The sequence below is a fragment of the Bos grunniens genome, chromosome 27 (genome assembly GCF_055505025.1).
Source record: "Bos grunniens cultivar Pamir isolate PY7600 chromosome 27, Bosgru_T2T1.0, whole genome shotgun sequence".
Lineage (NCBI taxonomy): Eukaryota > Metazoa > Chordata > Mammalia > Artiodactyla > Bovidae > Bos > Bos grunniens.
The window spans coordinates 32,816,135-32,832,148 of NC_141191.1; the positions used below are offsets into that span (position 1 = coordinate 32,816,135).

The following is a 16,014-nucleotide window of genomic DNA, read 5'->3' on the forward strand; positions in this document are numbered from 1 at the left end:
CTTTTAAGGACATTTGGTATGTGTTATAGGTTTCATGTTTAACCATTTTCATTTCTCCTAGCAATGTTTAAGGCTATTCAGTTCTCTCAGTCACTCAGTCAGTTCAGTAGCTCAGTCGTGTCCGACTCTTTGTGACCCCATGGACTTCAGCATGCCAGGCCTCCCTGTCCATCACCAACTCCCGGAGCTTGCTCAGTCTCATGTCCATCGAGTCGGTGATGCCATCCAACCATCTCATCCTCTATTGTCCACTTCTCCTCCTGCCTTCCATCTTTCCCAGCATCAGGGTCTTTTCCTGTGAGTCAGTTCTTCGCATCAGGTGGCCAAAGTGTTGGAGTTTCAGCTTCAGCATCAGTCCTTCCAATGAACATTCAGGACTGATTTCCTTTAGGATGGACTAGTTAGATCTCCTTGCAGACTGAGGGACTCTCAAGAGTCTTCTCCAGCACCACAGTTCAAAAGCATCAATTCTTCAGCGCTCAGCTTTTTTTCAGAGAAGGCAATGGCAACCCATTCCAGTACTCTTGCCTGGCAAAGTCCATGGACGGAGAAGCCTGGTGGGCTGCAGTCCATGGGGTCGCTAGGAGTCTGACACGACTGAGCGATTTCACTTTCACTTTTCACTTTCATTCATTGGAGAAGGAAATGGCAACCCACTCCAGTGTTCTTGCCTGGAGAATCCCAGGGACCGGGGAGCCTGGAGGGCTGTTGTCTGTGGGATCGCACAGAGTCGGACACGACTGAAGCGACTTAGCAGCAGCAGCTTTCTTTAGTGTCCAACTCTCACATCCATATATGACTACTGGAAAAACCATAGCCTTGACTAGACAGACCTTTGTTGGCAAAGTAATGTCTCTGCTGTTTAATATGCTGCTAGGTTGATCATAACTTTTCTTCCAAGGAGCAAGTGTCTTTTAATTTCATGGCCACAATCACCATCTGCAGTAATTTTGGAGCCCAAAAATATAAAGTCTGTTACTGTTTCCATTGTTTCCCCATCTGTTTGCCATGAAGTGATGGGACTAGAGCATGATCTTAGTTTTCTGAATGTTGAGTTTTAAGCCAACTTTTTCACTTTGCTCTTTCACTTTCAAGAGGCTCTTTTCATTCAGTTCTCTATACTCTTTCTAAAACTGGAAACTATCCTTTAAAACAAAGAAACAAACAAAACAGAGGCTGTTTGGAAGAGTAAAGAGACATACTGACACTTTTTAAATTAGTATTTCAGTAACAATTAGTGACATTGGCGCTTCTAAATATCGTTTATTATTCATTTGTGTCCTTCTTTTGTAAGTTATGTTTTCATGCCCCTTTGACATTTTATTTTAGGGTATTTATCCTTCTCACTTTGTTCCAAAAGTGCCCTTTATAATATATTAAGACTGTTAAATTTTTCTTGTAGTCTTTTAGGTAAAAACAGTTTTCAGTTTTGACAAGACAGTATCTGCTGATCATTTCCTAAGGTATTCTTCCTCCAATTTTGGGTTTAGAAAAGGCTTTCCTAACTTAAGATCCAATAAGTATTTTATTACTGCTGTGGCTTTGTAGATAATATTTTTATTAAGATGGGATTTACTTTGGTATGAAATAAGATATAGATCTCACTTTATCGTTTTATCCAAACGGCCATCCTAATTTGTACATTGTATATCAGTATAAGGATCTTCCCTGGTGGCTCAGACGGTAAAGCATCTGCCTACAGTGTGGGAGACCTGGGTTCAATCCCTGGGTCGGGAAGATCTCCTGGAGAAGGAAATGCCAACCCACTCCAGTGTTCTTGCCTGGAAGATCCCATGGACGGAGGAACCTGGTTAGGCTACAGTCCATGGGGTCACAAAGAGTCAGACATGACTAAGCGACTTCACTCACTCACTCACTCATATCAGTATAAGTATATAATATTTAGTATATATCATATGCTAAGTTATGTTTTTATTTGAGTGCCTTTGAAAGGTGTTGTAGTTTATAAATAATTTGTATATTGATTAATGACAAGATCTTTTAATAGTCATGGCTTTATAATAGGATATGATGATAGATGTGACCTTAATTAAGTCCTATTGGTGATGGACAGGGAGGCCTGGTGTGCTGGGATTCATGGGGTCGCAAAGAGTTGGACACAACTGAGCAACTGAACTGAACTCATGCACCCAGTGCACTTAAAAGGATTTTGCACATATTAGCATATAATTCAGACCCAACTATATGTAACAGAAATTAGTATGTTTTAATTTTCCAGATGAGGAATATGAGGCAAAGAGAAATAAAGATACTTATCAAGTCAAGGTGCTTGTAAGTGGCAGACTAACAATTCAGACAGATACAGACATAACCTCATTTCAGTGTGCTTTGCTTTATTGAAGGCATGAAAACAGTATTAATATTGTGGCTCTCCATTAGAACTCTTGGATGACCAGGTACATTGTCAATGAAATCTCAACAATGAGCTTAAAATAGTCAGCACATCAGGTTGTAGACAGATGAGTTATTATCCAAGCTTTGTTGTTCTGTTATAATTTACTCAGGCAGAGTAAATTTAGCATCCTCCTTAAGGGCCATTGGATTTTCAGAATGGTAAATAAATGCTGGCTTCAACTGAAAGTCATCAGCTGCATTAGCCCCTAACAAGGGTTGTTATTGGCTATTCTGGTAGAAGTGAGGTGGATTTGATTTTTGCATTTCTCTGGTTAGTGATGTTGAACACCTTGTCATGTACCCACTGGCCATTTGTACATCTTCTTTGGAAAAATGTTTGTTTGGGTCCTTTGCTCATTTTTTATTTGGACTGGGTCATTGTGTTTTTACTGTTGAGTTGAATGAATTCCTTATATATTTTGGATATAATGCCCTATCAAATATATAGTTTGAAAATATTTTCTCTCATTCCTCAGGTTGCCTTTCATGTTGATCATTTCTTTTGCTGCACATAAGTCAATTAATTTTATATAGTCATTGTTGTTGCTTGTGATTTTGTTGTTATATACAAAAATGTTGTTAAGGAGTTTTTTTTTCCCCCTTTGTTTTCCTATAGCAGTTTCATAGTTTCAGGTTTTTATGTATAAGTCTTCAATCCATTTCAAGCTAACTTGTGTGTGTGATATAAGGGAAGGGTTCTCGTGCACATTTCATTCTTTTACATTTGCATATATCCAAATTTTCCAGCACCACTAGTGAAGAGACTGTCTTTTTCCCATTTGGTACATTTGTATCTCGTTTCAAACATCAGTTAGCCATATATATGAAGGTTTATTTCTGGGCTCTCGCTTCTATTTCATTCATCTATTTCCCTGTTTTTATACCCATACCATATTGTTTTGATTACTGTTGCTTTGTGGTGTAGTATGAAACCAGGAAATGTCATGCCTCCAGCTTTGTCCTTTTTTCTCAAGTTTGTTTTAGCTCTTAAGTGTCTCTTGTGGTTCCATGCTGAATTTAGAATTTCTTCTCTTTTCCCGTGAAAGTGACAGTGGGATTTTGATAGGCATTGCATTGAATCTAAGATGGCTTTGGATAAAAGACGTTTTAACAGTGTTAATTCTGTATGAGAACTTTAGTTACTTCTGTTTATTTATTGTAAAATACTTGTAAAATTATTTTTTACAGTTTTAGAAATTTTGTTAAAAATTTCAACTATAATATACCTAGAACAGTTTTTCTTTTCCAAATTATTTTGCCTTGTATCCAGTGAGCTCTTTTGCAAACTCAAGTTTTTTCTCAACTCAGAGAAGACTGCATTTTATCATTATTAATTTAATTATCATTTATTCTCTTTACACTTACTGTATCCTTCTAAACGAACTATTGTATTTAAATTGTATTTCTCTAACTCAACATTTTCTTTTGTTATTTGTTTTATCCTTTTTCTGGCAAACTCATTTATCATTTCGTCATTTCCTCCTAGCTCATGTGTTCAACTTATGTTTATTGATACTAAGAACCTTTCCTATATCAGAAGGCACTGGGACTGTAAGAATGAGTATCTCAGACATAAAGCCCATACTCATTGAACTGATGATCAAGTGAGGAAAACAGAGATAGAATATGTAATTATTAGAGTTCTCCTGGAAAACATTTTTTAAACTAGGGTCTGCTGGATACTAAGCTACTGCCATCTCTAAAACGAATGGTTTGTATTTTCTGAAGCTAGGGCTAGGACTCCCTTGCCAGACCCTAGCTCCCTGTAAGGTTCCACCAATAGGGGGCGCCAGAGAGGACCACAGAGTGAAAGAGGAAGGGAAGGCTGCTTCTTTCTGTTCATTTTCTGTCTCTGTCAACATCATCCCAGCAGAATTTCTATATAGAAGTGGCAGCAGCTTCTTGCTTCCCACTTACTTTTTTAAAGTAATTCCAGATCCAGCTTTTTTATGTGCTGCACCCCATCCCTCTCCTCCAAGAGATGCCAGCACCACCAGCCCTTCTTCAGAGGTCTAGGTCTTAAGTCCTGGTTCCCTCTTGCAAGTTCCTGAGGCGCCAGCACGCTGTGCCCTCTCCTTGGAGAGTAGAGCCCTCTCTAAGCTTCAAAGTTCTCTAACCTCAGTGTCTTCCTTTGGTTCCCTCACCGCCCCCTCCCTGGGATGGGAACAGCTCCTAGGAGTTCCCCTTTTGCCTATTTAGCCCTTCAATTTTTACATTAATATTTTCTGTTAAAACAACTGTGTGCTTCCTGTTTCTTGCCTGGATCCTGACAAATCTGTCTTCTGTTCGATTTTCAGCAATCTTCAGTATGCTGTTTACTGTCTCCATGACATATATTTCTAATTCAGCAGTTTTGTTTTGTTTTTCATGCATAGTGGCAGTTTTCTTAATCTCAGATGTTATCCTATTTATAAATCTCTACTGTAGATTCTCAGTTACTATTTCCTTTTGATTTTAAATAACTTAAATTAGAAGTTCTCCAAAAATGCCTCTTGTTTCCAGTCTTAGGGGAAACCATTTCAGTCTGCAGTTTGTCTCCTTCATTTGTAGTGTGATTCTTTTTGCAAGACTGGGGATGCTTTTCCTACTGTTAGAATTGATACAGTTTTCTCTGTGAATCTTTCAAGCCTTGGAACTAGCTTAGGTGATCAAAGTATCTAGTTTGCCAATTCAGAAGTTGTCAGGAATTCCCTGGCGGTCCAGTGGTTAGGACTCACTTCTTTCACTGCCAGGAGCCTGGGTTCAATCCCTGATCGGGAACTAAGATCCTGCGAGCTGCCTGGCAGGGTCAAGAAAAATACAAAATCAAAAGCAAACAAGCAAAAACCCTAAGCAAACAAACAAACAGCAAAACTAGATTGAGTGACCTATGATGAGAATCATAGAGCTGAAATCATTTATGTCTATGTCTAAGAATTTATTTCTATAATTTTTGGTATATTTAGTAGCTCTCTGGAATTTGTCTGGTATGTTTGTCCTCCTTGGGTATCAAAAATACCAGAGTTCCTGCCACCAGTATTAGGCACAAGCCAGAACTCTAACACTTGGGTTTCTTACTTGATGTGATCACCTGGTGTGTGGTGGGCTGCCTTTGATGAGTTGGATCCATGTTTATGACACCACAGTTGTTGCCTGACCCTCTGTCTTCTGCCTTTAATCGTCCTATCTCCGCATTTAGAAGTGGATATATACTTCTTGTTGCAAAACTTCAACAGTGATTGCCAATGTCAATTGGAAAGATCAGGGTGTCATGTGGGTCCTTTCTTCAATCTGATCCTGACTGTATGAGATCAAAAAGAAATTTCTCCTAACTTCTTGCTTATAGACAATACCCTTTCCTATATCCCAGTGTCAATACGGGATTTTCCTTCTTTTTTCTTTTTTTTTTAAGATTTATTTAACTGGCTGCTCTAGGTCTCCGTTGCAGCACGTGGAATCTTTCAGTTGCAGGACATGGGATCTAGTTCCCTGACCAGGGATTGAACCCGGGACCCCCCAGCTTTGGGAGCACCAAGTCTTAGCCACTGGACCACCAGAGAAATTCTCAGGGTTTTCCTTTCTTTATATTTGCTTAGCTAGTTCCTTAAGCAGTGTGGAGGAAAAACGACTAAAGTCTAGTTTCTTCTCATTTGCTGATGTGTGGAAATACCCAAAAACTCTGCATTTTGTTACCATTTCCATTTCTAGTGAGCAAAGAAAAGGAAATAGAAGACAAAATAGAAATAGTATAAAACAAAATAGAAATTCCCACTCTCTGTTTTCTGTGCTTCATTGGGTTGAATGCAGATTATTTGGTGTTGTCAAAACTGCAATCATTGTGTAGCAGCACTGGGTAAGACTTCCTTTTCGAAAACAAAGCAATCAAAGAACAGGAAAAAGTAGCAAACAAGCCAAACAGAATTAGGCACAAAAATACCACCGTTTCTTTCCATTAGCAACCCAATGTGTCATGTAAGAGTCCCCCACGCTCTGCAACAGGCTCCTTTCAATACAGAGTCATCTCTCTTATCTGTGGTTTCAGTTACCCAGTTACCCACATCAACCTTATATTAAATGGAAAATTTCAGAAATAAACAATTCGTAAGTTTTAAGTCACGTGCTCTTCCGAATAGCATGATGAAATCTCCTGCCATCCAGCTGCATGCTGCACAGGAAGTGAATCATCTCTTCGTCCAGTGTATCCTGCACGTTAATCTTAGTAGCTGTCTTGGTTATCAGATCAACTGTCCTGGTGTGACAGTACTTGTGTTCAAGTAACCCTTGTTTTAATTAATAATGGATCCAAAGCGTAAGGATAGTGATGCTGGAAATTCAGGTATACCAAAGAAATGCTGAAAAGTGCTTTCTTTAAGTGAAAAAGTGAAAGTTCTTAATAAGGATTTAGCAAGGAAAGAAAAATTTTATGCTGAGCTTCTTAAGATCTATAGTAAGCATGAATCTTCTCTCCATGAAATGGTGAAGAAGGGAAAAGAAACCCTTGTTAGTTTTACTGTTGCCCCTCAAACTAAAAACATTACAGCCACCACACTGAAGTGTTCAGTTAAGATGGAAAAGCGTTAAATTTGTCCAGTAAGATATTTTGAGAGAGACTATATTCATGGAACGTTTATTTCAGTATTGTTATAATTGTTCTATTTTAGTCTTAGTATGTTGATCTCTTACTGTGCCTGCTTTATAAATTGAACTTTATCATAGGTATGTATGCATAGGAAAAAAACAAGATATATAGGATTTGTACTATCTGTGGTTTCAGGCACCCACTGGGTTCTTGGAATGAACCCCATGAATAAGGGGGTTTACTGTAGTCCTGATGAGTAAATTAGTCATAAGGAAAGAGGATTTTTTTAAATTTATTTATTGATTTGTTTGGCTGCGTCAGGCTGAGTTGTGGCACATAGGGTTTTCTTTGCATTCTGTGAGGTCTTTTGTTTGGTCTGCAGGTTCAGTAGGTGTAACCCACCTGCTTAGTTATCCCATGGCACGTGGGATCTTAATTCCCCAACCAGGAAGTGAACCCACATCCTCTGCATTGCAGCACAGATTCTAAACCACTGGACCACCAGGGACGTTCCTGGAAAGGGGATTTTTAAGCAAAGGAGAATTTGTGGTCCAATTGTGCAGGAAACATGAGATTTTTCATTCTGAGGTTTATTCACATCCCCATCACTCATAGTTTTGTTATCAATTATGTGAACTTCTTCAAACTTGGAATCAGAAATTCTGAATTATAAAGGCTGTAGCAATTTGCAGATCTGCCGTGGCAATTTACAGATCTCTAATAGATGGAAGCTTGGCTTTAAAATTTGGGAGGATAGCAGAGAAACGGGAAAATAGATCCTGCCACCTGCCTACAGTGTGAGTCCTTGTAAGATCCTTGGCTTCACACACACTCACGATGATCTCCAAATAGACAGCTCTGCTGAAAAAAGACATCAGTCGCCTCTGGGAAGGAAAACATTAAGAGTAAAATTCCAAAGAAAGTGAATACATGGACTGCTGGGCTTGTTATTCATGGCGTGTTTCTGACTTGCTAAAAGCAAGTTTAATGTATTTATACCATCTATACAGATGTAACTGACTCTGAAGCTCTGCTCTTTACAGAGAACATATTTCATGTTATTGTAAGCACTAAAGAAAATTAAATCAATAAATCCACAGCCTGTAATTTGAGATCCTTAGTTGAAGAAAAATACATTGTCCGGGAGGGAGGAGCAAGTCTTGAGGAAGGCTTGTCAAACTGTCTTCACTCCACTGTCCCAGGCTTTCAAATGACAGCAGAAATAAGCTTGTGGGTTTCAATCATCAAAGTGTTGTTATGACACCTCCGAAAGAAGTAGAGGCCAACTCCCACTCTTGTTAATGAAGCATATGCTTAAGTGGAAAACCATGCAAATGATACTCTTTCTCTCTTTCTCAACTGTCCCCTTGTGTGTCCTTTCCCCTGAAAAAGATTTGCTGGTGAGTACGCAGAGACTAATGTCTGGACACGTGGTAAATTCTTCCCCATCCCTGGCGTTGATACTCTCTGTGACCACTGGCAAGCCAATTAACCCCTCCAAATGTCACCCTTCTATGTGTAAGAGGTTAATGGTGCAGCTTGTTTGCAGAGAGCCTGGAGTCTTCCATGAAAGGCACTGCATGGATGCCCAGCGTTGTTGTTGGACTGGAGGGCGTTGTATTTTTTAATTATATGTTTGGTGGGATAGGTTATAGATTTTGTTGTGGTTGAATGTTGCCTCTTCTCCCTGGTTACAAATAAAAGACTAATAGGTAATCACACACTATTACCATCTTCTAGAGGTCCCTAGAGGGCGAAGGGAATGCAGAGGTTACAGATTAATAATGCATTCTTTAGTTAATAAAATCACGAGCACCTCAGATGCATAATAGCTGTGGATGGCAATTTATTAGACCAAGTATTTTATCAGATGCTAAGTAGATAATGCTAGCAAAGACTCATGAAGTAATGAGTTTTTCTTTCCTGCTCTCCTAGTAAATCTTCTATCCATCATATCAGTAGAGAACATTAGGGACAGTTTGGTTAAGGCTTATGTGAAATGTGTTTGAATATTCAGGAAAAGGATTCTTAGATTCTGGAACTCCTGAAACCAGGGGTGTGTGTGTGTGTCTAGACTGTGACAGTAAGCTCACTGTTTTATCATCTTTGGAGCAAATGTGGATCTTCCTGGCCCCAAAGTGTTATGTCTTTCCCATTCTTTGCAGATTTACGGAAAAACTTTGAGCAAGACCCGCAGGGAAGGGAGGTACCCATCGAAGGCATGATTGTGCTACACTGCCGGCCGCCCGAGGGAGTTCCTGCTGCGGAGGTAAGACCAGGCCAGTTCCCAAGACGGGGGACTGAGTCCTGTGTGCTCACAGGAGATGTAAGCCAGCCTGGGCCAGGCCTTCTTGCTGCCTGGACCCAACCGCTAAAGATGGTGAAGCGGCTGATGGGAATAAGCTGGAAGAGGAAATTGTCTCTCTAATTTCTTAAGCTCTCGCCAGCCAGTTTGGGTGGAAATTGTTCTGTGCCCTTCCTCCTGGGGGCCTCGGTGATGCCGGTGCCTGCTCTGTGGCCTCATCCGTCACCCTGGGCACTCTGCTTTGTACATTGGTTTCTAGATCCATCTAACAGCAAAGTCACATGAAAACAGTGTAGAAAGAAGGCGGTCAGGCTCCAGTGCCAAGTTGCACGGGTGTTTGCACTTATCCTTCATTTGCTTACGAAACAGACAACCCTGGAGTGTTCGTTATGTTTTAGGTGCTGTGCTGGCGTGGGGGACACACAAAGTGTTGGAGGTCACAGATCTCTGATCAGTTATCTGTCGTTTGCAGTGAGGTGGTAGGAATCCAGAGTCATCATAGTTTTTGCTCCTTGCTGGTTTTCCAGAAGCTTCTATCATATGGTTAGGCTATAATTATCATTAATAACACACTGTGCTGGTGGGGATGGTGTTCTTTCAGTCACTATTAAAAGAGGTTCTGACAGACTCGTAATATGGGTATTAAGATAATATTGTGGGGTCTATTCAGAAGTACAAAGATTGCTTGATAAAGTCCTGTTTGGGGGTTGGCCGAAAACTTCATCCAGGTTTTCCTGTATAAGCTGATGGAAAAGCCTAAACAAATGTTTTAGCCAACCCAGTACATATGCAAACATAGGTCTGAGTCCAGCAGTAGAGAGGCCAGCTGTGACTCTTCTCTGAGCAGCTAGGGGAAGGTCCTGAGAGTCGTGGTTTCCTCACTAAGAAGTAGAGATATTAAAACAACAGGAGACTTTGTTGTGCATTGCTGTGGGATTTTGCATTTGGAAGGACAGAGGAGTAAAATGTTCCAAGGGGAACCGAAAACAGACAAACTTGCTGATCCAGACAAGAAGCCTGCAGGGTGGATTCTATTCAAAGCTCCCAAACTTCCCTGAAATGAAGTAAACGGACTTGAAAATTAAAGTGAACTCTCCATGCGTGATGCGAAATGATGAGAAAGGAAAATGCTTATTTTTAGATTTGTATTTAATGTGAAGCAAACAGATATTTGATCTCCTTTGGGCGCCGCCTTGTTCTGTACAGACAGTGTCCTAGATTTCTGAGGCGGGGAACAGGTGGCTGGGTGTAATGGGGCCGGGTGAATGTGGGTATAATTGAGGACATCCCACGTGTTCCTGGGGGACTCACTCAGGTACCAGCCGTTTGCTATAATCACACCATCTCTTATAACCAGGCTCTCTGCCAAGCCTGGGCTGGGTCACTGTGTCAACTTTGAAGCACCAGAGAGCACTGAAGATGGGCAGAAGGTCATGGTTTTATTATCTGTTCTGTGGGAACCAAACATTGTCTAGATGTCTAAAAATCAATTTTTACACCTAGAAGAGAGCTTAGATATTTACTTGGCATGGCCTTTCCATTTTAGGGGCAAGAAAACTGATACTCAGATCAATGACCCACCAAAGAAAGGTCTTACACCCATTTAAGTCATAACGCTGTTCAGTCTTCCCAAAGTTCCTCAGACACTCAAAGAAAAGTCCACTTTCATGCTTTATGTGGTCCAGGATCATCAGGCCTGCTCTTACCTCTGACCTCATCTGTTGTTCAGTTTCCGGCCCTGCGGTAGCCACATTAGCCTCCTCACTCTTCAACAGCTGCACCAGCCACGTGCCGGCCTCAGGACCTTTGCCCATGCTGACTCCTGGGCTGGAACACTCCTCCCCAGTTACTCCAGTTACTCCAGTACTCCATATTGTTTTTTCCCTTCCTTCAGGGCTTGCTCAGATACCTCCTGCTCAGTGAGGCCTGTTCAAGGCACTCTGATGACAATGTTGGTTCCTTACCCTACATGTATACTCGCAAGCCCCTTTCTCTGCATTTATTAACTCCTTAGCTCTTAGCACAACCATACTGTATTTATTCAACTTATTTTCTATTAGAATTAACCTCCACAAGGAGAATTTTATTTGTTTGGCCATGCTACACAGAATGTGGGATCTTAGTTACCAGACCATGGTAGCACAGAGGCTTAAAATCACTGGACCTCCATGGAAGTCCCATATTTATATTTTTATCCCCAGAACAGAAAAGAGTGCTTCTCACATCCAGGTGTCCAATAAATATGTGTTGAATATGAGTGAAAAGTCGTTTCTTGCCTTTATTCCTGAATATTGGAGGTAGTGCTGGGACTCAGCCCAGACCAAAGTGTGAAATCCACTAGACTCTTGTTTTTGTTTTTTCTCCTGAGTGTTAGAAAATGGGTATATGTCCTTCTTCACTTGGTCTTTGAAGACACAGTGAAAATACAGAACAGAGAAGAGGAAGATAAGCATTGTGTAACCTGGTAGGGTAAGAGCCAAAAGGGAAGATATGCCTTGATATATAAGTATGTCCATGAGTTTGTACACGTGCACACACACACATTGAAGTGTCTTCCCAGAGAGCTCAAGGATTTAGGAATTATAAGGACCCCAAGGCTCTTTGGGGCCCTGGTTGGGAGGGAAGATCCCTGTTGGAGAAGGAATTAGCCTCTAGGAAGCAAGCAGCATTCCTAGCTGGTCAACTGTTGGGTTGGCCAAAAGATTCATTCAGATTGTTCATACCATTGTATGGAAAAACCCAAAGGAATCTTTTAGCCAACTCAATACTTGGGAAAGGCTGAACTTGGGTTGAATTTGGAAGCAGCTCTTAAAACATCCCTCCACCTTTCTTGCCCCAACATTGTCCTTGAAAGGAAATGAGTTGTCCCTATTGGCTCAGTTCCTTTTTCCAACTTTATGTTTCTTTTGTTTATTTGTTATTGAAGTATAGGGCTTCCCAGGAGGCTCAGTGGTAAACATTCTGCCTGCCAATGCACGAGACGCAGGAGATGCAGGTTTGATCCCTGGGTAGGGAAGATCCCCTGGAGAAGGGCATGGCAACCCACTCCAGTATTCTTGTCTGGAGAATCCCATGGGCACAAGAGCCTGGCGGGCTATAGCCCATGGGGTTGCAAAGAGCAGGACACGACTGAGCGTACCTGCATAGTGGCTTTACGATGTTGTATTACTTTCTGCTATATCACAAACATCTGTTGAGCTATATGGTAGCACAGATGGTAAAGAATCTGCCTGCAATGCAGGAAAGCTGGGTTTGATCCCTGGGTTGGAAAGATCCCCTGGAGAAAGGCATGGCAACCCACTCTAGTATTCTTGCCTAGCGAATTCCCACGAACAGAGGAGCCTGGCAGGCTACAGTCCACGGGGTCACAAAGAGTTGGACACAACTGGGCAACTAAGCACACGTGTGTGTGTGTGTGTGTGTATGTATATTTATATATATATATATATCCCCTTTCTCTGGGGCCTCCCTCCTCCCCCATCACACCCCACCCCATTCTGATGTGATTTTCAGCTGTAACCACAGGAGCAGAACCCTATATGAAAAACTTCCAGTAGCCACACACCCTGATGGCAGTGAAAACAGTATTTGGGAGAGTTCTTGGCCAGGGGAAGAAGGAACACAATAAATACAGACTTCTCAGTATGAAAGTATATTTTCTTTTCTGGTGCCTCCCCTCTTGCCAGATTTCTACGCTGGTAGGTATTTACTTCCTGGATTAGTTTCCTGGGGCTGCTGTGACAAATGACTACATACCGGGACTTAAAACAGTCAAACTGAATTCTCTCACAGTTCTGGAGGCTAGAAGTCTGAAGTAGGGTGCAGGCAGGGTTAGTTTTCCTGGGGGTTCTGGAAAATGAGCTTGTCTCTTAGATTCTGGTGGTTTCTGACAATCCTTGCTGCCCTTGGGGTGTAGATACATGACTACAGACTCTGCCTCCATCTTCAAATGGGTATTATTCTCTCTGTATCTTTTTTATCACTTTCTTTTTTAATATTTATTTATTTGACTGTGCAGAGTCTTAGATGCAGCATCAGGACCTCTGATCTTGGTGGTGGCATGGGAGGTCTTTTGGGATCTTCTGTTGTGTCATGCAAAGTCTTAGGTGGGGCATGTGAAATCTAGTTCAACACTGAGGATCAAACCCAGGCCCCCTGCATTGGGAGCATGGAGTCTTAGCCACTGGATCACCAGGGAAGTCTCTCTCTCTCCATCTCAATATGTCTGAATTTTGGCTCTTACAAGAACATGAATCATTGGATGAGGGTCAACCTCAATCCAGTAATGCCTGGTGTTAATCTTCTTGGTCACAGTACGTCTGCAATGACCCTATTTCCAAATAAGGTCACATGCACAGGTTATGTGTGGGCTTGAAATTTGGGAAGGGGGCCACTCTTGAACTCAGTCCACTTTCCACTCCCCCTTGACATATTAATAATCTTTTATTTTTAAGCACATGGACATCATTAGAAATAAAATTCAGAGCCAGGCTGGCTGAAAGAGGGCCATTTCAAGGAACAGCTGTGACTGTAGGATGGTTTAAAACAGAAATTCTGAGCTGAAGAGGGGAAGCTTTGTTTCCCGCCTTTTGTATTATGGATGAATATGGAGAATGTTTCAGCTGCACTGTGGGTTAATGGCTGGTGTGGGACCCTAACAAGCTTTTATAGCATCTTCTTAAGGTGGGAAAGCATCTGGTTTCCAAACACATGTGTTACTTTGAAATTTCACTTATTTATGAGATGGATACTACCTATGTCTGTGCACTGATATTTACAGCTCTTTAGTTTCAGCAATAGCTTACACACTAGTTATGACCGCCAACGTTTGTGTTTTTGTTGAAGGGCAGGTCGATCTAGAGGAGAAAGCTGTGAGAGAGATGGATACAGATAGGGAAAGAAGGTGAAAATGTTCATACCTTCTGTGGTCAGGGTCTCTTGAGGTGGGGATGTCTGCCAGTGCCTGTCATGGGGTCTTCAGATTGCAGAGTATTGTGCTTACTGATCTCTTTGTCATGCAAATATCCTAACGTTAATGACTCTTCAGAATGGCAGTAACTGGAAACTGCTCGGAAATTGATCAGTTACATAATGGTCACTGTGAAATATCATCAAAGGTACCTTCTCTGAGCCGGTTGTGTTCCACCTGCTCCACTGCAGCCTGGTTCCCGTCCTGCCCACCTCCTGTGGGGTCCCAGAGGTCATCACTAGAAGGAGTTGTGACTGGTCCAGTCAGAACCAGCTGATGTACCAGCTGGTCTTGTCCTGCAGTGGAATAGGAGGTCTCCTACTTATCATATTGAAAGAAACCTTGGGAGCAAGTCTTATTTTCACAAGACACCTCTGCCTTCTCTCTGTAAGATAGAACATACTTGGCAACTAACTCCATCTAGACGACCAGACAAGGTGCTTTGCATAAGAATAGAAAGAGTGCCCCTGTGTGCCAGGCACTGTGTTAAGTAGTCTTTTCTATTTTTAATTTAATTTGCAGAAGTGTGCTATGAGATGCTAGAAAGCTCTTGATATTTTCATGTCCATCTTACAGGAACTTGTCCAAGGTTTCAGATCACAGAGTCAATCAAACTTAAAGCTTAGACTTTTCCTCTCTTTGCTAGTTGGTGTTTCTTTTTAGTGAGATGATAGGATTGGTTGGGACCCCTAGGCCAGTAATAACATATCTTCTTGTTCTGCCTGACAGTCTGCCCTGAGAAATAGTTTTTTTCATTGAAATCTCTTCCAGCTGATATGCTAATCCTAAAGTTGTTCTAATTGCTGTTTCTTTGTTTGAAATAGGTCATCTGGCGATAAAACTTATGAACACGGAGGGAATAGAGGCTCTGGGAGCAGGGCAGTCCTGGAGCCCCTGTGCTCCCAAGGACCAGGAGCCTGGGTTGGATGCAGTCTTAGGAAACAGGAAGTATGGAATGTCTTCAGTTACAGAGAGGGTGCCTTGGAGGGAAATGAAAGGGGGCATATGAAGAGGAGAGAATACAAGTAGTCTCCACCCTTATTACAACTTTCCCCACATTTGGCCATGACCCCAAAAGATTTCATTGTCATAAAGGGCCCCGGTTATATCCTCATAAGTGCATAATGATGTCTGTATCACCGGGTTCTCTCTCCTGAGATATAGTCGTGGAGTCTGGAAATGGTAGAGAACTGAAAATTCTTAGTGTGGCATAATGAAGGGAAAGTAACAATTTTGGAGTGAAACTGCAGTCCGATCCGGACTAGCACCTCCTAACACTATGACCTATGGCAAATACTGGCCACCCTGAACCTCAGAGGCCTCATCTGAAAATAGGAACAACACTTTTCCTGTAGGATTGCTCCAGCCAGAGAAGAAGAAAACCCAAGAATATGCAAGGCATCTAGCACAGTTTCTAATACTAAATAAATAGTAGAGAGGATTGTGGCTTCAGTTCTTCCTTCTCATTTTCTTCTTTTCTAAAGCATCGTGAACTTTGCTTCTCAGAGGAACATGTAGGGTTTCATTACAGTTGAGGATGCAGATTGAAATTGAAAACCTTTGCGATTTTTAACACACTTTTAGCCCCATGAAGAAGGATGCTGCTAGGACCAGCCCGTCTCTCCCCAGGCAGCCCATGAGCTCTTCCTCCAAGCCTGTGCCTTTTTCTTGCCTTTCAAGTTCATCAGAGGATGAAGCACCAGAATGCTTCCTGTCTTCCTCTCTTGTTATCTACTGCATATAATCTTTTATGGGCTTCCCTTGTGG

At 41.6% G+C, this 16,014-nt stretch overlaps 1 protein-coding gene across 15 annotated transcripts in view; it reads left to right on the top strand.

The window, feature by feature from the left end:
- UNC5D (unc-5 netrin receptor D) overlaps positions 1-16,014 on the top strand; it is a 641,211-nt gene that overhangs the window by 395,592 nt on the left and 229,605 nt on the right. For all 15 annotated transcript variants that reach the window (XM_086379671.1, XM_086379676.1, XM_086379681.1 and 12 more), the window contains one exon: positions 9,139-9,242. In XM_086379671.1, the coding sequence (XP_086235797.1) occupies positions 9,139-9,242 (104 nt within the window). The remainder of the gene's footprint in view (positions 1-9,138; positions 9,243-16,014) is intronic.